This window comes from Heterodontus francisci, chromosome 6 (genome assembly GCF_036365525.1).
Source record: "Heterodontus francisci isolate sHetFra1 chromosome 6, sHetFra1.hap1, whole genome shotgun sequence".
NCBI lineage: Eukaryota > Metazoa > Chordata > Chondrichthyes > Heterodontiformes > Heterodontidae > Heterodontus > Heterodontus francisci.
In genome coordinates this window covers 96811068-96836619 of record NC_090376.1, presented here as the reverse complement: position 1 = coordinate 96836619, position 25552 = coordinate 96811068, and the positions used below count along the sequence as shown (strand labels likewise).

General features: G+C 42.1%; 1 protein-coding gene across 3 annotated transcripts in view; it reads left to right on the top strand.

Annotated features, from left to right (window-relative positions):
- Positions 1-25552, top strand: part of tpp2 (tripeptidyl peptidase 2) — a 277723-nt gene that overhangs the window by 30598 nt on the left and 221573 nt on the right. For all 3 annotated transcript variants that reach the window (XM_068034106.1, XM_068034105.1, XM_068034107.1), the window contains exons 4-7: positions 3864-3968; positions 15327-15451; positions 15785-15948; positions 23882-24036. In XM_068034106.1, coding sequence (XP_067890207.1) covers positions 3864-3968; positions 15327-15451; positions 15785-15948; positions 23882-24036 — 549 coding nt within the window. The remainder of the gene's footprint in view (positions 1-3863; positions 3969-15326; positions 15452-15784; positions 15949-23881; positions 24037-25552) is intronic.

Genomic DNA, 25552 nt, shown 5'->3' with positions numbered 1-25552 from the left:
TTATCCATATGTCTATCCAATAACCACTTAAATGCCCTTAAAGTTGGCGAGTCTACTACTGTTGCAGGCAGGGCGTTCCACGCCCCTACTATTCTCTGAGTAAAGAAACTACCTCTAACATCTGTCCTATATCTATCACCCCTCAACTTAAAGCTATGTCCCCTCGTGTTTGCTATCACCATCCGAGGAAAAAGACTCTCACTATCCACCCTATCTAACCCTCTGATTATCTTATATGTCTCTATTAAGTCACCTCTCCTCCTCCTTCTCTCCAACGAAAACAACCTCAAGTCCCTCAGCCTTTCCTCGTAAGACCTTCCTTCCATACCAGGCAACATCCTAGTAAATCTCCTCTGCACCCTTTCCAAAGCTTCCACATCCTTCCTATAATGCGGTGACCAGAACTGCACGCAATACTCCAGGTGCGGTCTCACCAGAGTTTTGTACAGCTGCAGCATGACCTCGTGGCTCCGAAACTTGATCCCCCTACTAATAAAAGCTAACACACCATATGCCTTCTTAACAGCCCTATTAACCTGGGTAGCAACTTTCAGGGATTTATGTACCTGGACACCAAGATCTCTCTGTTCATCTACACTACCAAGAATCTTCCCATTAGCCCAGTACTCTGCATTCCTGTTACTCCTTCCAAAGTGAATCACCTCACACTTTTCCGCATTAAACTCCATTTGCCATCTCTCAGCCCAGCTCTGCAGCCTATCTATGTCCCTCTGTACCCTACAACATCCTTCGGCACTATCCACAACTCCACCGACCTTTGTGTCATCCGCAAATTTACTAACCCACCCTTCTACACCCTCTTCCAGGTCATTTATAAAAATGACAAACAGCAGTGGCCCCAAAACAGATCCTTGCGGTACACCACTAGTAACTAAACTCCAGGATGAACATTTGCCATCAACCACCACCCTCTGTCTTCTTTCAGCTAGCCAATTTCTGATCCAAAGCCCTAAATCACCTTCAACCCCATACTTCTGTATTTTCTGCAATAGCCTACCGTGGGGAACCTTATCAAACGCCTTACTGAAATCCATATACACCACATCCACTGCTTTACCCTCATCCACCTGTTTGGTCACCTTCTCGAAAAACTCAATAAGGTTTGTGAGGCACGACCTACCCTTCACTAAATCGTGCTGACTATCGCTAATGAACTTATTCTTTTCAAGATGATTATAAATCCTGTCTCTTATAACCTTTTCCAACATTTTACCCACAACCGAAGTAAGGCTCACAGGTCAATAATTACCAGGGCTGCCTCTACTCCCCTTCTTGAACAAGGGGACAACATTTGCTATCTTCCAGTCTTCCGGCACTATTCCTGTTGACAATGACGACATAAAGATCAAGGACAAAGGCTCTGCAATCTCCTCCCTGGCTTCCCAGAGAATGCTAGGATAAATCCCATCTGTCCCAGGAGACTTATCTATTTTCACACTTTCCAAAATTGCTAACACCTCCTCCTTGTGAACCTCAATCCCATCTAGCCTAGTAGTCTGAATCTCAGTATTCTCCTCGACAACATTTTCTTTCTCTACTGTAAATACTGACGAAAAATATTCAGTTAACGCTTCCCCTATCTCCTCTGATTCCACACACAACTTCCCGCTACTATCCTTGATTGGCCCTAATCTAACTCTAGTGATTCTTTTATTCCTGATATACCTATAGAAAGCCTTAGGGTTTTCCTTGATCCTATCCGCCAATGACTTCTCGTGTCCTCTCCTTGCTCTTCTTAGCTCTCCCTTTAGATCCTTCCTGGCTAGCTTGTAACTCTCAAGCGCCCTAACTGAGCCTTCACGTCTCATCCTAACATAAGCCTTCTTCTTCCTTTTGACAAGCGCTTCAACTTCTTCAGTAAACCACGGCTCCCTCGCTCGACATCTTCCTCCCTGCCTCACAGGTACATACTTATCAAGGACAAGCAGTAGCTGCTCCTTGAATAAGCTCCACATTTCGATTGTGCCCATCCCCTGCAGTTTCCTTCCCCATCCTACGTATCCTAAATCTTGCCTAATCGCATCATAATTTCCTTTCCCCCAGCTATAATTCTTGCCCTGTGGTATAGACCTGTCCCTGCCCATCGCTAAGGTAAACCTAACCGAATTGTGATCACCATCACCAAAGTGCTCACCTACATCTAAATCTAACACCTGGCCGGGTTCATTACCCAGTACCAAATCCAATGTGGCATCGCCCCTGTTTGGCCTGTCTACATACTGTGTCAGAAAACCCTCCTGCACACACTGGACAAAAACTGACCCATCTAAAGTACTCGAACTATAGTATTTCCAGTCAATATTTGGAAAGTTAAAGTCCCCCATAACAACTACCCTGTTACTCTCGCCCCTGTCGAAAATCATCTTCGCTATCCTTTCCTCTATATCTCTGGAACTATTCGGAGGTCTATAGAAAACTCCCAACAGGGTGACCTCTCCTCTCCTGTTTCTAACCTCGGCCCATACTACCTCAGTAGACGAGTCCTCAAACGTCCTTTCTGCCGCTGTAATACTCTCCTTGATTAACAATGCCACACCCCCTCCTCTTTTACCATCTTCTCTGTTCTTACTGAAACATCTAAATCCCGGAACCTGCAACATCCATTCCTGCCCCTGCTCTACCCATGTCTCCAAAATGGCCACTACATCGAGATCCCAGGTACCAACCCATGCTGCAAGCTCACCCACCTTATTCCGGATGCTCCTGGCGTTGAAGTAGACACACTTTAAACCAAGTTCTTGCTTGCCAGTGCCCTCTTGCATCCTTGTAACCTTATCCTTGACCTCACTACTCTCAACATCCTGTCCACTGGAACTACAATTTAGGTTCCCATTCCCCTGCTGAATTAGTTTAAACCCCCCCGAAGAGCACTAGCAAATCTCCCCCCCAGGATATTGGTACCCCTCTGGTTCAGGTGAAGACCATCCTGTTGTCGAGGTCCCACCTACCCCAGAAAGAGCCCCAATTCAGGAAACCAAAACCCTCCCTCCTACACCATCCCTGCAGCCACGTGTTCAACTCCTCTCTCTCCCTATTCCTCGCTTCGCTATCACATGGCACGGGCAACAACCCAGAGATAACAACTCTGTTTGTTCTCGCTCTAAGCTTCCACCCTAGCTCCCTGAATTTCTGCCTTAAATCCCCATCTCTCTTTCTACCTATGTCGTTGGTGCCTATGTGGACCACGACTTGAGGCTGCTCCCCCTCACCCTTAAGGATCCCAAAAACACGAAAAACACGATCCGAGACATCACGAACCCTGGCACCTGGGAGGCAACACACCAACCGTGAGTCTCTCTCGTTCCCACAGAACCTCCTGTCTGTTCCCCTAACTATGGCTGCTCTAAGTGCTACGGATGTTAACTCGCTGGGGGCTTTCTTGTAGTTCAACAGTGCAATGCGCTTAGCGACTATGACAGGTTCCAGCTCTTCAATATGAGATTGAAACCAGTCTGCATTCCTCTTCGCACGTTTGCCGTAGGTGGTCAAAGCTGACTCATAGATGGCGTCTCTGATGTGGGCCCACTTGGTCTCAGCATCCCCTGTGGGAGTGTTTTTACAAGTGAATTTAGAAATTTTTGTAACAGCTGTGGATGAGAAATTCTGCTCGTGTTGAAGCGCGCGGGTGGCCCTTCTGCTTGGAGTGATGCAGCTTCCTTGGTCTGAGTCTAACCTTGCTGCACACCAGGGAGTGGTTGGTGTCGCAGTCCGCACTGTGGAAGCTGCGTGTGATTTGAACACTCTTTACTGGTTAATAAGCCATATATTTAATCGCTTTACATTTTCTTTGTGTCAAATGTGAAGGATATTTGAAAAGAAAATATTATGATTTTACTTTGCAGAAAGAAAAGCGGGAAAAGCTCTGGGATCCGGTTCATCGTGTTTCCTTGGCGGAAGCTTGCAGAAAATTAGATGAGTTTGACAGCGCTCATACAAATTTGTCACAAGTTAGTATTTTGTACAAGCAAATTTATAATGCAACCTAGGCACAGGCAAATTATTGTTAAATTAATTTGTTAAATAGAACACACAGGACCACTGGAGTGAAACTGACAATTAATGATAAACTGTATACCTAACTTTATAACATTGTCTCCTTTGATAATGACAGTTACAGTTCAATAGTTGTAATATGTCTGTTACTGTTTTCCCCAAGGGAGAGTATGTCCAGTAATGGAAGACTTCCATGGCATTGGTCCTACCTCCCTTTATTGAAGTAGATCAGAGTTGAATTATTAAGAGCAGCTTACTCTGGAATTTTAAAAGAATATTACATTTTTATTTTAAATTGCATTTCCAAATATTTTTTATTTTTAAAAGTGCCTTGGATTTGTGCAATGGATAAGCGGGTTATGTTTTGGGTGAGTCACCCAATAAATATGCCTCATCAGAACTTTACTAAAAACATTTAAAAGATGCAGTTCACCAATGGAATTTTGGTCTTGCTGTTTAATTGGGTATATGTATGTAATTTGGGTTTCATCCTGAATTTTTTACTTTTCCTAGCCAGCTTGATAGGTTCTCAGGAAACTGAATGCTGAGCAGGCCCATTAAAATGCCATCATGACATTATATGCCATACATCACCGACTCCCACATTTTGCAAAGCTTACGGCATTGTGCGGGTTTATTTTCCTCAACTAAAGACTCTACGTGAGCAAAATGTTTGTGACAAGGTCTTCGGCATTTTACAAAAAGTATATTAAATTTGTCTTTCCTCGGGAGTATCGAACGTTCTGTTAATTAGTCTAGCCTGCCTGGGCGTTTGTGCTTTTTAAGATTATTCTGAAGCACCAAAATATCATCAGAAGCTCTCCTTTTCAGAATTAGCATACAAAATCAATCATAGGCCACCTACATAATATCAATGAAACAACTAGAAATAAATGAGCATTAATATACAAAAGGCAAAAATTGGAACTTTACACTTGTTACAGAGAATGCATCACATTTAGACTGCTTGTACAATGCACTAATCCATGAAATACATCACCTGCATCAAAACACAAATACTTCCATGCTTTAGTCAGATGATAATAGCAACATCTGTCAAAGGTTTTAAATACCATGCAAAATGTCAGCCCCAAAATCTGTCAAAGGTTCTAAATACTGCACAAAATAAAGTAGTTTGTTCAAAATCTGTGCTCATAATTTGCCTAAAATATTTGCAATCACTAAATACATTTTGACGTTAATCAGTGCTAATGCAAAGCCAGTGTTAGATTGCTGAGGATTCAGCAATTTCAATCATCATTAGGGACAGAGCAGCGCTAAAAGAATGTTGGCACCGACTAAAATCAAAATAAATATCCATCAAGAGCAGATTGCATGTGATTCCTGCAAGGAGGTAACTATTGATCTAGTAAACAGAACTCTTACATAGGAACCCTTTATCTCAGAGGTCCCTTCACTATTTGGGAGTCAGTGCTGCATATGCTTTAAACTAAAAGATAAACAACGCATAGATTTCCCCTGAGAGCTATCCGAAAGTCTCCCAAACCGTAACCTAAGAAAACATCATGAAGTAAACTTAGCTTCTAATTCTCCACTTTTGATTAGGTAGCTCACCTCTGCTTGCATCGTTGTAGTACCTCCGCACCAACTTCATTGGGGCCTTGCCCTCTTGGACGCTAAAGTAGAACCGCTCTTCCTGATTTTCAATTGCTGCCTTGTGCAGAACATTAGATACGGTTCATCTTCTGGCAATAGACGCTTGCCTGTAGGAAAATGTTATGTTTATTAGTTCCTTTACCATCCCAGACAACTAAACCCAAAATATAATAGGCAAGCGCAATTCTTTTCAAATTCCCAGGATAACCAGCTCTATGCAAGAAAGCTGTGGTTTGCAGAACCCATGTTAGTTGCAAGACATAGACAACACTCTTAAACCCTCTGTCATGCTGGGCCATCACCTGTCAAGAATGGGGCACATTAATTTTGTCATGAACATTGATTTTAAACTGTTACTGAAGTGAAGAATGTACTTGGTAAACAGATCAGCCGTGGCTGGAAAAATCATTTGCATATTAACAGATAGTGCTTGGAATGATAAAGGACCATTTCCTGACACATTCAGCCCACAATGGACCTTGATCACCAGGTATTGTGTGCAAGAGCAGCATTGCAGAGACAGCTAAGGTGATACAATTCAAGTCGTGGTCAGACCAGTTAGTCACATGACTAACCTGCTTGGCAACCTGGGTTTTTCTGAATTGTACAAACAGTTTGAGAGTGTCTGTTTGCTCCTGGACTGAGAAGATCTCTTTCCTGTCTGCTCCCATCTCTTTCTTACAAGCCTCTGAATCCACATGAACCCCAAGAGAGAAAAGTCTCCTACAGCGAACAAGGTTTAAGAAGAATACTGGGTCCCAATGAAAAGCAAGATCTACCTACAATCAAGGACTCTATAGTGAGCTCGAAGAACCGTAACAAAAACTCTTCACGTATTGCCTCAAATTTTTCCATTTTATTTTTCTTCTCTTTTTCTGTCTCTATTTGAATGTGTGTATCACGTATGCATGCTAGTATGGGCACGTCATGTATCTGTAGGCATTAACTGAATTAGAATTTAAATGTAATAAAATTTCAATCTTTAAACCTAGGAAAATCTGGTTGTGTTGGTTTCTTTGCCTTTATAATTGGAAAGTGGTGAGAAAGAATTCACCGAGGGGGAGCTAAAAACATGTTGTATTTAAAATTAAACCCTGTTACAGTAAGACCAGGTGAAGGCTGAGAGGGACCCCTAGACACCTTTCTCACCTAGTCGTAACACCTCAGTAAAGATATTTCTGGAGGGATACTATTCATTCTAGGAAATTTTGCATGCCTAAGGTTTGGATAATTTGAACTATTTTATCAGTTGTTACGACCAGGTGAGAAAGATGTCTTGGGGTCTTTTGCTGTCTTCACCTGGTTTTATTGTAACAGGATTTAATTTTAAACACACTGTGTTTTGAGCTCCCCTTTTGTGAATCCTTGTTCACAACTTTCCAATTATAAAGCAAAGAAATGAGCACAAGCAGGCTTTCTGTAGTTTAAAGAAGAAAGATGAAATTTATTAAACCTTAAACTTAAAAATCTAATACGGTTCACACCTACGGATATACGACATGCACATGCGATATAAGCATGCAGATAGGGACAGAAAAGAGGAAAAGAAAAGTAGAACAGCTTGAGGCAATATTTTGTTACTATTTCTCGAGCTCGCTGTAGGCCTTGATTGAAGATATGTTCTTGCATTTCGTTGGGGTCCAGTAGTCGTCTTAAAACCTTGTTCACGTAGGAAACCTTTCTTTCTTTGAGTTTCAAGTATTTTCACAAGATTCAGTTTTTTTTTATTTTAGAGATACAGCACTGAAACAGACCCTTCGGCCCACCGAGTCTGTGCCGACCATCAACCACCCATTTATACTAAACCTATATTAATCCCATATTCCTACCACATCCCCACCTTCCCTCAATTCCCCTACCACCGACCTATACTAGGGGCAATTTATGATGGCCAATTTACCTATCAACCTGCAAGTCTTTGGCTGTGGGAGGAAACTGGAGCACCCGGCAAAAACCACGCGGTCACAGGGAGAACTTGCAAACTCTGCACAGGCAGTACCCAGAATTGAACCCGAGTCGCTGGAGCTGTGAGGCTGCAGTGCTAACCACTGCGCCACTGTGCCGCCCAGTTGCATGGAAGAGATGGAGGCAGGCAGACAGGAGAGGAGATGATCTCGGGCCAGAGGCACACAGTGTTGTCAGTTCCAATTCCTTTGTTGGGAATTGAAATTCAAAAAAAACTCCCAGGTTGCCCAGCAGGTTAGTCATGTGACTACCTCTTTATGTGGAACAGTATCTTCAAAATCCTTTGTTGGAAGTTCAAATTCCCTGCAACAGCCAGTTAGTCATGTAACTAAAACTGGTCTGACCACTTCTGTGTATTGGGGAAGTAACTGCTGGGTCCCCATTGTTTCAACATGATCTGGTACTATGCAAATGTCCTTCCAGTCAGGGCTTGCAATTTTAAGTTTTTGTTCATGTGACTAAATAATGTGTGCCTCAGTCTTGGCAGGTTTTGCCTGATAAAGTTCAATTTACATGTGCCAACTTCACCCTTTTTGACATGCAGCATACCTCTGAGCGAATGATTCCTTAGGCAAATAATGAACTAACATCTGAGTTTATTAACCTATCTCTGTTAAAACAGTTCTCATTCTATTCTCATTATCAGAGTAGCCCTGATAATAAAAGATGGGATTAAGACAGTAGAGATAGAGAATCTTAGCTTGGAAAATCAAGATGTAGGATCAATTTGGGTGCAGCTGAGAAACAACAACAGAAAACACTGTGCGTAGTTTATAGGCACCCTAACAGTAGTTGCTGTGCCGGGCAGAGTATAAATCAGGAAATTGGAGGTGCATGTATAAAGGTTAATACGGTAATCATAGGGAACTTTTAGTTTTCATATAGACTGGTCAAACAAAATTTGCAGAAATAGTTTGAAGGACGAGTTCATGAAATGTCAACAAGATAGTTTTCAAGATCAGTATATCGAGGAACCAACTGTCTATTTCATGTACAATGAGCAAGTGTTAATTTATAACTTTAAAGTAAAGGAGCCTAAAGGGCATAGTGATCATAATATGATGGGAACTTAGTTTGAGTTTGAAAGTGATTTAGTTAAGTCCAAAACTAGGGTCTTAAATCTGAATAAAGCAAACTATGTAGGTATGAGTTGGCTAAAGTGGATTGGGAAACTAGATTAAAAGATATGTAGGTAGTTAAGAGATGGTAAGTGTTCAAAATAAACATTCATAATCTGCAACGATTACACATTCTCTTAAAGAATAAAAACTCATGGGAAAAGTGGTCCAAGTATGGCTAACAAGAGAATTGAAAGATAGTATAAGATTAAAGGATGAGGTTTATAATGATGCCAAAAAGAGTAGTAAGCCTCAGGATTGGGAGGATTTTAAAATTTAGCCAAGGATTGACAAGAAATTGACAAGTGTTATGAAAGTGACTGTTTTGTAAAAAAATAATTTTTTAACAAAAGGAATTTATAGTTAAGCTAAATAAATGTGTTTTAGTCCAGAGGACAGTGAGGGCCGATGGGCAACAGTGTTGCCTTTTATAACCCGGCTAGGCTTAGAGCAGAAGCCATGGCAACAGGGGCAGACATTGACAAGCCTAGTAGCAACAGAGAACATCTGGGTGGGCAGAAAACTGCCAACCTGTTTGGTTGCCAGTTGGTAAGTGTTTGTGATACCTTCTGGAAGGAGACAAAAGTCAAGTCCTGCTAAAGTGTCAAAAAAGGGCAGAAAAAGGAGAATTCTAAGGAAGAACTGAAGACCACAACCCAGCTCATTTTCTCACAATTCCCTAAAAGACTCAAATAAAAGCAAAATTCTGCAGATGCTGTAAATACTCAGCAGGTCTGGCAGCATCTGTGGAGAGTGAAGCAGAGTTAACGTTTCAGGTCAGTGACCTTTCATCAGAACTTCATCAAGCGTTTCTTGTCTTTGTTATCCCTAAAAGACTTGGTGAACTTCAGTGTGTCATTGCATCTAATTCCTGCATTTCAAGAAGGCCTTTTAAATTGCTTTTCAACACCGCATGAAGAGAGCTAATTCTGGAAGATTCTTTAACAATTGCTCGGAGGTTGGACTGTGTGCTAGTTTGATGCAGTGAGTCTCAACTGCTATCTTTTCAAGGTTTTCTTCAACAGAGCTCTGATCTAAAAATCCTTTTTTACTTTTTTGGTTAACCAGTACTTTATATATATATATATATATATATATATATATATATATATATATTCCAGTTAACTGAAAAAATAAATATACAAGTGTGTGTGTATGTGAAGAGACTAAAGTAAAAAGGGATGTTAAAAATTGGTGAAGATAGAAAGGGGGACTTTTTAAAATTTAATGTTGGATTTTTAAAAATTTGATCTATGTGATATTGTTCCACTTCATTACTAGTATAAACTTGTTTTATAATAAACTGTTAATTTCGTTGTTCAGTAAAGAAACCTGGTTAGTGTGTTCTATTCTGGGGAAAAATAGTGTATCTGATTGACTCTTTCCACAAGTAGGGAAAAATGTAAAGAATATGATGTGACCAGTGGAGAAGTGGGACTGAATTAACAGTGCACTCCTCCTGCCTCAGTCGTAACAATTGAGAGAAAATAGAATGAGAGTAAACTAGCAAGAGGCATAGAAACAAATTGTAAACATTTCTATAGGTATGTAAAAAGGAAAAGATGAACAAAAGTAAATGTGAGTTCCTTACAGGCAAAGAGAGGAGAAATTGTAATGGGTAATAAGGAAATGAAAGAGGCATTAAACGAACACTTTGTCATGGTAGAAGACAAAACACATTTTGGAAATAGTGGGGAAACAAAGGTTTAGTAGAAATGATGTTATTAATGAAGAAATTAATGGAACTTAAAAGTCGACATATTCCCTGGACCTGATGGCCTGCATCCTAGGGTTATTAAAAAAATGTAGCTACAGAGATAGTGGATGCATTGGTTTTGGTCTTCTAGGATTCCCCTAATTTTAGAACAGCCCCCATGGATTGGAAAACAGCAAACATAACCTCACTATTTAACAAAGGAAGGAGAGAGAAAAATAGAAAATTATAGGCATGTTAGCCTAACATTAATAGTAAGGAAAATGCTAGAATCTATTATTAGGGATGTGGTAACTGAGCACTTAGCGAATCATAGTATGATTAGGCAGAGTCAACACAGATTTAAGTAAGAATAGTCGTGTTTGACAAATCTGTTAAGAGTTTTTTGAACAGAGTAGATGAGATAGAGTCCAGTGGATGTAGTGTATTTGGAGTTTCAAAAAAACCATTCAGTATGGTGCCACATAAGGGGTTATTAGACAACATTAGGGCTCATGGGTTTGGGGGAAATATGGATTGAGGATTGGTTAATGAATAGAAAACAGAGTAGGAATAAACGGCATTTTCAGGTTGGCAGGCTGCATCTAACAGGGTATCACAAGGATCAGTGCTTAGGCTTCAGCTATTTATAATCTATGTTCATCAATTGAATGAGGTGACTGAGTTTACTACATCCATGTTTGCTGATGGTACAAAGTTAGGTGGGAAAGTAAACTGTGAGGAGGGCACAAAGGGAGGTAGACAGCTTGAGTAAGTGGGCAAGAAGGTGGCAGATGGAATATAATAAGGGGAATTGTGACGCTATCTACTTTGGAAGAAATGGTGAGAGACTGGAAAATGTCTGTATTCAGAGGGACCTTCTATATGTCCTTCTATATGAATCACAGAAAGCTAATGTGCAGGTGCAGCAAGAAATTTGGAAAGCAAATAGTATGTTCGCCTTTATGACAAAGGGATAGGAGTATAAGAGTGAAGAAATATTACCGCAGATCTATAGGGCCCTGGTGAAACCACACCTGAAATACTGTATACAGTTTTGGTTTCCTGATCTAAGGAAAGATATACTAACCTTGTAGAAAGAGAACAAAAGTTTCACTGGACTGATTCTTAGGATGAGGGGATTGTCATATGAGGAGAGATTGAGTAGGCTGTCCCTATGTTTCCTGGAATTTGGAAGAATGAGAGGTGATGTCATTGAAACATATAAAATACTTAACGGGTTTGATAGGGTAGATACTGGGAGAATGTTTCTCCTCGCTGGAGAGTTTAGAACTAGGGCTCACAGTCTCACAATAAGGGGTCAGCCATTTAGGACTGAGATGATGAGAAAATTCTTCGCTCAAAGTGTTGTGGATGTTTGGAATTTGCTACCCCAGAGGGCTATGGATGCTCAGTGAGCAGTAGATTTTTGAATACTAAGGGAATTAAAGGATATGGGGATAGTGCGAGAAGGTGGAATTGAGGTAGAAAATAAACCATGATCGTATTAGAACATAGAACAGTACAGCACAGTACAGGCCCTTTGGCCCATGATGTTGTGCCGAACCTTTAACCTACTCTAAGATCAAACTAACTACCTACCCTTCATTCTACTATCATCCATGTACCTATCCAAGAGTCGCTTAAATGTCCCTAATGTATCTGCTTCTGCTACCACCGCTGGCAGTGCATTCCACGCACCCACCACTCTCTGTAAAAAACCTACCTCTGACATCTCTCTGAAACCTTCCTCCAATCACCTTAAAATTATGCCCCCTGGTGATAGCCCTTTCCACCCTGGGAAAAAGTCTCTGACTATCCACTCTATCTATGCCTCTCATCATCTTGTACCCCTCTATCAAGTCACCTATCATCCTTCTTCGTTCCAATGAGAAAAGCCCTAGCACCCTCAACCTTTCTTCGTAAGACATGCCCTCCAGTCCAGGCAGCATCCTGGTAAATCTCCTCTGCACCCTCTCTAAAGCTTCCATATCCTTCCTATAATGAGGCGACCAGAACTGAACACAATATTCCAAGTGTGGTCTAATCAGGGCTTTATAGAGCTGCAGCATAACCTCGCGGCTCTTAAACTCAATCCCCCTGTTAATGAAAGCCAACACACCATACGCCTTCTTAACAACCCTATCAACTTGGGTGGCAACTTTGAGCGATCTATGGACATGGACCCCAAGATCCCTCTGTTCCTCCACACTACCAAGAATCCTGTCTTTAAGCCTGTATTCTGCATTCAAATTCAACCTTCCAAAATGAATCACTTCACACTTTTCCAGGTTGAACTCCATCTGCCACTTCTCAGCCCAGCTCTGCATCCTGTCAATGTCCCGTTGCAACCTACAACAGCCTTCCACACTATCCACAACTCCAGCAACCTTCATGTCATCGGCAAACTTGTTAACCCAGCCTTCCACTTCCTCATCCAAGTCATTTATAAAAATCACAAAGAGCACAGGTCCCAGAACAGATCCCTGCAGAACACCACTGGTCACCGAGCTCCATGCTGAATACTTTTCCATCTGCTACCACCCTTTGTCTTCTATGGGCCAGCCAATTCTGTATCCAGACAGCCAACTTTCCCTGTATCCCATGCCTCCTTACTTTCTGAATGAGCCTACCATGGGGAACCTTATCAAACGCCTTGCTAAAATCCATATACACCACATCCACTGCTCTTCCTTCATCAATGTGTTTTGTCACATCTTCAAAGAATTCAATAAGGCTTGTGAGGCATGACCTGCCCCTCACAAAGCCATGCTGACTGTCTCTAATCAAACTATGCTTTTCCAAATAATCATAAATCCTTTCTCTCAGAATCCTCTCCAATAATTTGCCCACTACTGACGTAAGACTGACTGGTCTATAATTCCCAGGGTTATCCCAATTCCCTTTCTTGAACAAGGGAATAACATTTGTCACCCTCCAATCATCTGGTACTACTCCAGTGGACAGTGAGGACGCAAAGATCATTTCTTCCCTCGCTTCCCGTAATATCCTTGGGTATATCCTGTCTGGCCCCGGGGACCTATCTGTCCTCATGCCTTTCAAAATTTCCAGCACATCCTCCCTCTTAACATCAACCTGTTCAAGCATATCAGCCTGTTTCACGCTGTCCTCACAAATGGCCAGGTCCCTCTCACTAGTGAATACTGAAGCAAAGTATTCATTAAGGACCTCCCCTACCTCCTCCGACTCCAGGCACAAGTTCCCTTCACTATCCCTGATCGGTCCTACCCTCACTCTGGCCATCCTCTTGTTCCTCACATAAGTGTAGAACGCCTTGGGATTTTCCTTAATCCTACCCGCCAAGACTTTTTCATGTCCCCTTCTAGCTTTCCTAAGTCCATTCTTCAGTTCCTTCCTGGCTACCTTGGAACCCTCTAGAGCCCTGTCTGATCCTTGCTTCCTCAACCTTAAGTAAGCTTCCTTCTTCCTCTTGACTAGCTGTTCCACATCTCTTGTCATCCAACGTTCCTTCACCCTACCATCCCTTCCTTGCCTCATCGGGACAAACCTATCCAGCAGTCGCAGCAAGTGCTCCCTAAACAACCTCCACATTTCTGTCGTGCATTTCCCTGAGAACATCTGTTCCCAATTTATGCTCCCCAGTTCCTGCCTAATAGCATTGTAATTCCCCCTCCTCCAATTAAATATTTTCCCATCCCGTCTGCTCCTGTCCCTCTCCATGACTATAGTAAAGGTCAGGGAGTTGTGATCACTATCACCGAAATGCTCTCCCACCGAGAGATCTGCCACCTGGCCTGGTTCGTTGCCAAGCACAAAATCCAACATAGCCTCCCCTCTAGTCGGCCTATCTACATATTGAGTCAGGAAACCTTCCTGGACACACCTGACAAAAACTGCTCCATCCAAACTGTTTGCACTAAGGAGGTTCCAATCAATATTAGGGAAGTTGAAGTCACCCATGACAACAACCCTGTTACTTCTGCACCTTTCCAAAATTGAATGGTGGAGCAGGCTAGAAGGGCCGAGTGGCCTACTGCTGCTCCTATTTCTTATGTTATATTCTCTGAATACAAAATGACCAGTATGCACTTTATGTGTAATCTATATAATGGGATCTCCAGGAGGATGAGATCTGGGGAGGGATCACTATATTTATCAGATGAGTCTCAGACTCTTTTTAGCTTATTTCATAAATACATTCTTGTGGAATGATCGGATTGGACCATCTGTAGCACCCTACTGCAGTAGTATCGTCAATCAAAATACACTTCACTCCAGTCGGGGCAACTGATTTCTACTCCATATATTTTATAGTTTCTAAGAAGACATGGACACTCTGCCCATATGTTAGATCTTGAGTACTAAACTGATTCTTAAAATATGAGATGGTTAAAATGAATTGGTACATGGGCTTTATGTTATATAGGAGTCTGTAAGAGGCACTGTCTGTAACACCACAGCAATATTTACATCCACTTGCTCAGCATTTGATTTTCCCAGAACCTATCAAGCTAAATTACATTCCTGTAGTGTGTGGAGTTGCATGTCATTTGAAGAATAAAGAAAATCCCACTAGGGTAGGTAATCTACCTTGTATTATCAGAGCTGTCCGTCTATTAAAAATATATAATGTATTTTTACATTTCCATAACTGAGATACGCTACAATCGGTGAATCACTTTTGTGTATTCATCTCCCTCCTGGGAGGTACTTAGACTCTCACCTAGGAGATCAAACTTAACTGTTCTGTTTAATTTGTAGCTGATTATGGTGCATCTGATTGCCATTGTTGTTTATGTCATGTGTTTTAAGGTTTAAAGGGCAACCCAAACTGTTATTTAAATAGTTTAACTGCCCAATTACATTTTAACATGTTTGTAAACTGTTATCTGATTGAAATAACGTGCTTAATACCAGCATTGTCACTTTCTGTGAAGGCAGAAAAAATGCAGCGAGAGGAACTCCAGACTCAGGTGGAATTGCTGAATTCCATGGACAAAAAGTACTGTGACCTGGGTCCTGCATATGACTGCCTGGTGTGGCACGATGGTGAGACATGGAGGTAACCACTGAAGTGATACATAAAATACACTTATTTAAATTAGAAGACGGTTTGAAAAATGCATGCTGCTAAAGCGTTCCAGACAATGAGAGCAATGTCTTTAAGCTGTTAACTAATAAGTAATCTTGTGTTTGAAGCTGTTTTTGAATAGCTCTTAATTTTAGCTTGAAAATTTTAAATTTCTAATTTGTTGAACAGTAATTTAAAAATGTCTCTACAAGAATAATAAAACCTTATGACAAATCAAATGATTCAAAATTGAATTCTACTTAGATAATGTGTTGCTGTAGTTTTAAAGTATTTTACCCCTGGATCATAACAATTTGTTTTTAGAGCCTGTATGGACACAAGTGAATGTGGAGATCTGAGTAGCTGCACTGTACTGAGGAATTACAATGAAGCGCAAGAATATGCCTCTTTGGGGATATCTGAGATGCTGAACTACTCTGTCAATATTTATGATGAGGGCAATACACTCTGTATTGTGACAAGTGGAGGTAAGGCTTGATTTCACCTGACTCTTGCACATGCTGTCAGAATTTATATAAATGGAGTGTATGCCTACAAGAGAAAAATTTGGGCACTCTGTAGCAACCAAACAGAAGCTCTGTGTGGATTTCTGAGTTATTTAGTTTAAAGATTCTTGGGTACAGTAATATCAGACATCCAGCTAACCAAATAAGAGTGACACTATACCAATATTATTGTCTTGCATACTCCTTCATGTGTTTTTGGAATTGTCCTGCAACATGAAAAGCAGCTATGGTTTTAAACAAGCAAAGTTTCCCCTTAACATTACTTGGCATAATGATGGTTCCTTTATAAAATGGTGCATCATCTAACTTAATGTGAGCATTGCCACAAGAAATATTTGTTTCTATTAAATACTTCACTCAGTCCATCTTGGCTGTTTTGATGCCTTCATCACCCATGAGGAGAACCTTGAGGATCCTTTGAAATCCTCTGGACAGTGTGAATAAAGAAATGTTTTTACTAAACCAAGAAGAACAGTAAATTAAGCTCTTTAGTAACCCCATATGTTCTGGTTCTGTTCTATTGTATTTTGCATTTGCATCCATTATTGAGTTAATATTTTTCACAAACAACATTATAAACAGATTGGGGGGAAAAAAATCTAAATCTCTAAAATTTCCAGCTTCTCCTTGTTAGATAAATTAATCTTCGAAAATCTTGTTGGCTAATCACATTCTGAATAAGTCTGTAACATTTGGCCTATGTTTTAATTTTAGAAAGTGAAATGAACGCTATAGCCATGGTTTTGACTTTGTTCTGGTGGAAGAAAAATATTGCACTTGTTTGAATGCTATACAGTGAGTTGTGTGAACATTTTATATTAAAGGGCCAACTTCTATAAGCTATATGTGCTTCTCGTGGGGAGCGTAATGAGATGATTTTGGGTGAGGAATGTCCTTTGGCCTATCTTTGTTCTTCCATCCAGACAGGCCCTACAGTTGTCCCAATGTAACATCCAGTTGTTTCTTCAGTGATACCAGGATTGTCACTATTTTACTGGAAGTCCATTCCAGATATTGATCACTCTTGACCGAAAGAAGACCTTCCCAATAGTCATAAATTTGAACTTTCCTCTGTTTTGATGCTTCCTTTCAAACTTGAAATGCCCAGGCTCTCCCTCATTGTTCAGACCAGGGATCAGCCTTGTAACTCTGCTCTGTACTGTTTCCAGCGCTAGGATATCTTCTTTATGTTTTAGTAACTTGAACCAGATGTTTTACTCCAGGTGTGGTCTGACCACATTGTGTAATTTGATGACAACTTCCCTGACTTGCATTCTACTATTTTGGCTAAACACTGTTGTATTAGCATGTTCATTGATACTTTGCCTTGCTTGGACTTGTTGAGCATCCCATCTGCTAAAGTTTCTAAGTCTCTTTCAACTTCGTCTTTGGTTATTTCATTACCATTCATGACATGAATGTGTCACCCATTTTTCCTTCTTATTGCAGTGTTACATAAGAACTAGGAGCAGGAGTAGGCAATTCAACCCCTCGAGCCTGTTCTGCCGTTCAATACGATCATGGCTGATCTCACCTCGGCCTCAACTCCACTTTCCTGCCCATTCTCCATAACCCTTCAACCCATTACTAATTAAAAATCTGTCTTTCTCCTCCTTAAATTTACTCAATGTCCCAGCATCCACCGCACTCTGGGGTAGTGAATTCCACAGACTCACGACCCTTTGAGAGAAGTAATTTCTCCTCATCTCTGTTTTAAATCTGCTACCCCTTATCCTCAAACTTTGACCTCTCGTTCTAGATTGCCCCACAAGAGGAAACATCCTCTCTACGTCTACTTTGTCAATCCCCTTCATCATCTTATATACCTCAATTAGATCTCCTATCATTCTTCTGAACTCTAGAGAGTAAAGGCCTAAACTGCTCAATCTCTCTTCATAAGACAAACCCCTCACCTCTGGAATCAATCTAGTGAATCTCCTCTGAACTGCCTCCAGTGCAACTATATCCCTCCTCAAGTAAGGGACCAAAACTGTACGCAATACTGCAGGTGTGGTCTCACTAATGCCTTGTACAGTTGCAGCAACACTTCCCTACTTTTATACTCTATTCCTTTAGCAATAAATGCCAAAATTCCATTTGTCTTCCTTATTACCTGCATACTAATTTTGAGCAAATCATGCACGAGGACACCCAGATCCCTCTGCACCAAAGCACTCTGAAGTTTCTCTCCATTTAGATGATAATTTGCCTTTCTATTCTTTCGACCAAAATGGATAACCTCACACTTATCCATGTTAAACTCCATCTGCCAAATTTTGACCGATTCACCTAACCTATCCATATCCATTTGTAAATTTCTTATTTCTTTATTGCAACTTACTATCCCACATATTTTAGTGTCATCTGCAAATTTGGCTATAGTACCTTCTATCCCTGCATCCAAGTCATTAATATAGATCGTAAATAGTTGGGGCCCGAGGACTGAACCCTGTGGCACCCCACTAGTTGCATCTTGCCAGCCAGAAAAAGACCATTTATCCTGACTCTGTTTTCTGTTGGTTAGTCAATCCTCTATCCAAGCTAATAAATTGCTCCTAACCCCATGTGATCTTACCTTGTGTATGAACCTTTTGTGTGGCACATTATCAAATGCCTTCTGGAAGTCCAGATATACTGCGTCTACAGGATCCCCATTATCTACTTTGCTTGTTACATCTTCGAAGAACTCTAGTAAATTAGTCAAACACGATTTACCCTTCATAAAACCATGCTGACTCTGATGATTGCATTTTGACTTTCTAAATGTCCTGTTATTATTTCCTTAATAATGGATTCTAACAATTTCCTAACAACATATGTTAAACTAACTGGTCTATAGTTTCCTACTTTCTGCCTCCCTCCCTTTTTGAATAAGGGCATTATGTTAGCTTTTTTCCATTCCACTGGAACCTCTCCCGCATCCAGGCAATTTTGGAATATTATGACCAATGGCTCCATTTTCTCTGCTGCCACTTCCTTTAAGACCCTAGGATGTAGGCCATCAGGCCCTGGGGACTTGTCTGCCTTCAATCCCAATAGTTTGCTCAGTACTTTTTCCCTAGTGATGATTTTTTTAAGTTCCTCGCTTTCTGTAACCTCTGCATTTCCTGTTACCATTGTGATGGTACAAGTGTCCTCCACCGTGAAAACTGAGGCAAAATACTGATTTAGTGTGTCTGCCATTTCTGTCTTCCCCTCTATTAACTCCCCTGTCTCATCCTCCAAAGGACTAACATTCACTTTAGCTACTCTCTTCCCTTTTAGACACTTATAGAAGCTTTTGCTATCCGCTTTTATATTTTGCACTAGTTTTTTTTCATAATTTACCTTTGTACTTTTTTAGTGACCCTTTGTTGATCTTTAAAAGTTTCCCAATCTTCCAGCCTGCCACTGGCCTTTGCAATATGGTATGTTGTAGTTTTTGTCTTTATGTTATCCTTAACTTCCTTGCTTAGCCAAGGATGTTCCCCTCCCCTCCCCTCCCCTCCCCTCCCCTCCCCTCCCCTCCCCTCCCCTCCCCTCCCCTCCCCTCCCTTACAATCTTTCTTCCTCTCTGGAATATATTTTAGTTGGGAGGAATTGAATATCTCGTTAAACATCTGCAACTCTTCCTCAACTGTCCTACCTTTTAGTCTTCCTGCCCAGTCCACTAGCGCCAAATCTGTCCTCATGCCTCTGTAATTACCTTTGTTTAACTCCAGAATGCTAGTGTGGGACTCCAGTTTCTTGCCCTCAGACTGAATTTGAAATTCTAGTATACTATGATCACTCTTCCCTAGAGGATCCTTAACTATGAGATCATAAATCAATCCCACCTCATTACACAATACCAAATCTAGAATAGCCTGCTCCCTGGTTGGTTCCACAACATATTGCTCCAAAAAACAATCTCTAATACATTCAATGAACTCTTCCTCGAGGCTACCCTTGCCAATTTGATTAATCCAGTCTATTCTAATATGCATATTAAAATCACCAATGATTATTGCCGTACCTTTCTTACAAGCCCCCAGTATTTCCTGGTTTATACTGTGCCCCACTGCGGAACTACTGTTTGGGGACATACAGATTATTCCCACCAGGGACTTCTTTCCCTTTCTATTTCTTATTTCTACCCAGACTGATTCTACGTGTTGATCTTCAGTGCCTATACCATTTCTCACTACAGCACTGATCTCTTCCTTTACTAACAAAGCTACACCACCTCCTTTTCCTTCCTGCCGATCCTTCCGAAATACTGAGTACCCTTGGATATTCGGTTCCCAAACCTGGTTTCCCTGCAGCCACGTCTCAGTAATTGCCACTAAATCATACCCATTCGTCTCTATTTGCGCTGTTAACTCATTTACTTTATTCCGAATGCTTTGTGCATTTAGATACAAAGCCTTTAAGTTTGTTCTATTATCAAATTTTCCTACTCTTGTATGATTCCTTGGTGCAATATGACGTTCACACGTTCTGTCCCTTCCTTTGTATTTTCTGGTAACAATCAACCTCATCGCTAACCTGCACTCCTACCTTCTCCTTTAACTTTGACTTCCTAATCTTCCATGCAACTGAACCCTCCTCCCCTCCCCCCCACTATTTAGTTTAAAGCCCTATCTATAGCCCTAGTTATGCAATTTGTCAGGACTCTGGTCCCAGCATGATTCGCTGGAGTCCATCCCATCGGAACAGCACCCTCCTTCCCCAGTACTGGTGTCAATGTCCCATGAATTTGAACCCATTTCTCCCACACCAATCTTTGAGCCACGCATTTACCTCTTTAATCTTATTCACCCTGTGCCAATTAGCTCGTGGCTCAGGTAGTTCTTTCTTTTTCTTTTGGGCCTCCTTATCTCGAGAGACAATGGATACGCGCCTGGAGGTGGTCAGTGGTTTGTGAAGCAGCGCCTGGAGTGGCTATAAAGGCCAATTCTGGAGTGACAGGCTCTTCCACAGGTGCTGCAGAGAAATTTGTTTGTTGGGGCTGTTGCACAGTTGGCTCTCCCCTTGCGCCTCTGTCTTTTTTCCTGCCAACTACTAAGTCTCTTCGACTCGCCACAATTTAGCCCTGTCTTTATGGCTGCCCGCCAGCTCTGGCGAATGCTGGCAACTGACTCCCACGACTTGTGATCAATGTCACACGATTTCATGTCACGTTTGCAGACGTCTTTATAACGGAGACATGGACGGCCGGTGGGTCTGATACCAGTGGCGAGCTCGCTGTACAATGTGTCTTTGGGGATCCTGCCATCTTCCATGCGGCTCACATGGCCAAGCCATCTCAAGCGCCGCTGACTCAGTAGTGTGTATAAGCTGGGGGTGTTGGCCGCTTCAAGGACTTCTGTGTTGGAGATATAGTCCTGCCACCTGATGCCAAGTATTCTCCGAAGGCAGCGAAGATGGAATGAATTGAGGCGTCGCTCTTGGCTGGCATACGTTGTCCAGGCCTCGCTGCCGTAGAGCAAGGTACTGAGGACACAGGCCTGATACACTCGGACTTTTGTGTTCCGTGTCAGTGCGCCATTTTCCCACACTCTCTTGGCCAGTCTGGACATAGCAGTGGAAGCCTTACCCATGCGCTTGTTGATTTCTGCATCTAGAGACAGGTTACTGGTGATAGTTGAGCCTAGGTAGGTGAACTCTTGAACCACTTCCAGAGCGTGGTCGCCAATATTGATGGATGGAGCATTTCTGACATCCTGCCCCATGATGTTCGTTTTCTTGAGGCTGATGGTTAGGCCAAATTCATTGCAGGCAGACGCAAACCTGTCGATGAGACTCTGCAGGCATTCTTCAGTGTGAGATGTTAAAGCAGCATCGTCAGCAAAGAGGAGTTCTCTGATGAGGACTTTCCGTACTTTGGACTTCGCTCTTAGACGGGCAAGGTTGAACAACCTGCCCCCTGATCTTGTGTGGAGGAAAATTCCTTCTTCAGAGGATTTGAACGCATGTGAAAGCAGCAGGGAGAAGAAAATCCCAAAAAGTGTGGGTGCGAGAACACAGCCCTGTTTCACACCACTCAGGATAGGAAAGGGCTCTGATGAGGAGCCACCATGTTGAATTGTGCCTTTCATATTGTCATGGAATGAGGTGATGATACTTAGTAGCTTTGGTGGACATCCGATCTTTTCTAGTAGTCTGAAGAGACCACGTCTGCTGACGAGGTCAAAGGCTTTGGTGAGATCAATGAAAGCAATGTAGAGGGGCATCTGTTGTTCACGGCATTTCTCCTGTATCTGACGAAGGGAGAACAGCATGTCAATAGTCGATCTCTCTGCACGAAAGCCACACTGTGCCTCAGGGTAGACGCGCTCGGCCAGCTTCTGGAGCCTGTTCAGAGCGACTCGAGCAAAGACTTTCCCCACTATGCTGAGCAGGGAGATTCCACGGTAGTTGTTGCAGTCACCGCGGTCACCTTTGTTTTTATAGAGGGTGATGATGTTGGCATCGCGCATGTCCTGGGGTACTGCTCCCTCGTCCCAGCATAGGCATAGCAGTTCATGTAGTGCTGAGAGTATAGCAGGCTTGGCACTCTTGATTATTTCAGGGGTAATGCTGTCCTTCCCAGGGGCTTTTCCGCTGGCTAGGGAATCAATGGCATCACTGAGTTCCGATTTGGTTGGCTGTATGTCCAGCTCATCCATGACTGGTAGAGGCTGGGCTGCATTGAGGGCAGTCTCAGTGACAGCATTCTCCCTGGAGTACAGTTCTAGGTAGTGCTCAACCCAGCGGTCCATCTGTTTGCGTTGGTCAGTGATTATGTCCCCCGATTTAGATTTGAGGGGGGTGATCTTCTTGATGGTTGGCCCAAGAGCTCTCTTCATGCCATCATACATTCCTCTGATGTTTCCAGTGTCTGAGGCCAGCTGAATATGACTGCATAGGTGTTGCCAGTAGTCGTTTGCGCAACGCCTAGCTGTTCTTTGTGCAGTACTTCTGGCTGCTTTAAGTGCTGCGGATGTTAAATCGCTGGGGGCTTTCTTGTAGTTCAAAAGTGCAATGCGCTTAGCGGCTATGACAGGTTCCAGCTCTTCATTATGAGATTGAAACCAGTCTGCATTTCTCTTCGCACTTTTAGTAAACTGGAGATTATTACCTTTTTGGTTCTGCTTTTTAATTTAGCCCCTAGCTGTTCATATTCCCTCAGCAGAACCTCTATACTCGTTCTACCTATATCGTTGGTACCTACGTGGACCACAACAACTGGATCTTTCCCCTCCCACTCCAAGTTACTCTGCAGCCCAGATGAGATATCCTGAACCATGACACCAGGTAGGCAACACAGCCTTCGAGACTCTCGATCCTTGCCGCAGAGAACAGTGTCTATGCCCCTAACTATACTATCCCCGATTACGACTACATTTCTCTTTTCTCCCCCCACTTGAATGGCTCCCTGTACCACGGTGCTATGGTCAGTTTGCTCATCCTCCCGACAGTCCCTGCTCTCATCCACACAGGGAGCAAGAATCTCGGACCTGATGGACAAGGACAAGGGCTGAGGCTCCTGCAACACTACCTCCTGGATCCCTCTACCTGCCTCACTCATAGTCACACCCTCCTGTCCCTGACCACTCCTCGTGAACTTTTATCTGCCATTGTTCTATCCACTAACATATTTTGTTCAACTCATTCTGGGCTGCTTCCTTCAATTCTTTGTCCTCTGCGGGCACATATTAGGTATTTGGATGCGCACTTCTCACAATTTTCCAGCACTAAAATAATGGCTGGAATATTACATGGAGTGCAATTTTATAAAATTGTAGACTCTTAAATATTACTGCTAATTTGTATAATTGATTTATTGTGCAAGCATTATCTGCTTAGTGTATTACTAGGTAGACTGCGGGGGGCTGAACTCTTGCCAATGAAAAGTTGCTTTATCTGTAGTGTTGGCATTTGTTCTCAACAGGGGCGCATGGAACACATGTAGCTAGTATTGCTGCAGGTTTCTTTCCAGATGATCCTGAACGGAATGGCATAGCACCCGGGGCTCAAATTCTTGCAGTGAAGATCGGTGACACAAGGCTTAGCACCATGGAAACTGGCACAGGGTTGATCAGAGCTGTGAGTGTTTGTTTATCATCCTTCTTTAATTCAGCAGTGTTGGTCTTTGATGGTTCACATTATTATCGACAAAGATATTTCCTCCATTCTGACCTTGATTTTCCCCCTATTTTTATTATTTTGCTCCCCCCGGACATGTGCCAGACAGCAGACATGTTTGTCCATGTTCGCCTATGCTGCTCTGTAATTGAAAGAATTAAATGGATTAACTAACCAATTTGCTTCATGAAGTTGACATTAGGTTGTATCTCCCTGACCAAGAACTTAAGTGTGAGTATGGTAAGTCGAGGAATCAAAGGAAAGAAGAGCTGTTCAGTGTATATACTTCAATGCAAGAAGTCTAGGGATTGAGGCAGATGAGCTGAGGGCACAGATTGATACTTGGAAGTATCTCACAGCTGCTACTGAAACAATGTTTAAAGAAGAGCAGGAATGGCAGTTTGACATTCCTGGTTACAGGGTTTTCAGACAGGATAGAGAGGGGAATAAAAAAGGTGGGTGTCGCAATATTGTTTAAAGAAATAATCACAGCTGTGAGGAGGGATGATATGCTAGAAGGACTAGAAGAGGATCAAATTAAGCCATATAGGTTGAACTGAGAAACAAAACGGGCAATCCCATTGCTTGGAGTATACTATAGACCACCAAACAGTCAGAGGAAGACAGAAGAACAAATATGTAGGAAAGTTGCTGAAAAATGCAGAAACTAAAGGGTGGTAATAGAGGATTTCATTGTAAAAGCTATCGAGGGTGCAAAATTCTTAAAATGTATTCAGTAAAACTTTTTTTAGCCAATACAGAATAAGCCCAACAAGAGAAAGGGCAGGAGGGGCAACGTGATATCAAGAAATGGTTGACAGCAAAGTCTTTGGGCCCTAATAACATCCTGGCTGTAGTACTGAAGATTTGTGCTCCAGAGCTAGCTGCGTCTACAGCCAAGCTGTTCCAATACAGCTGCAACATTGGCATCTATCCAACATTCCCTCCATCATAAGGGAAGAAGTGGGTATGTTCACTGAGGATTACACAATATTCAGTGCCATTCGCAGCTCCTTGGGTACTGAAGCAATCTATGCCTGCATGCAGCAAAACCTGAACAACATTCCAGCTTGGGCAAGTTACTTCATGCCACATAAGTGCCAGGCAATGGCCATCTCCAACAAGAGAGAATCTAATTATCTCGCCTTGACATCGAACGTCATTACCATATTACCATCGCTGAATCCCCCACCATCAACATCCTGGGGGTTACTATTGATCAGAAACTTAACTGGACCAGCCATATAAATACTATGGCTACAGAGCACATCAGCGGCTGAGAATGGATGCGGAAAGGATGTTTCCCCTTGTTGGAGAATCTAGAACTAGGGGTAACTGTTTAAAAATAAGGGGTCGTCCATTTAAGACAGAGATGAGGAGAAATCTTTTCTCTGAGTCTTTGGAGTTCTCTTCCTCAAAAGGCGGTGGTAGCAGAATCTTTGAATATTTTTAAGGCAGAGGTAGATAGATTCTTGAT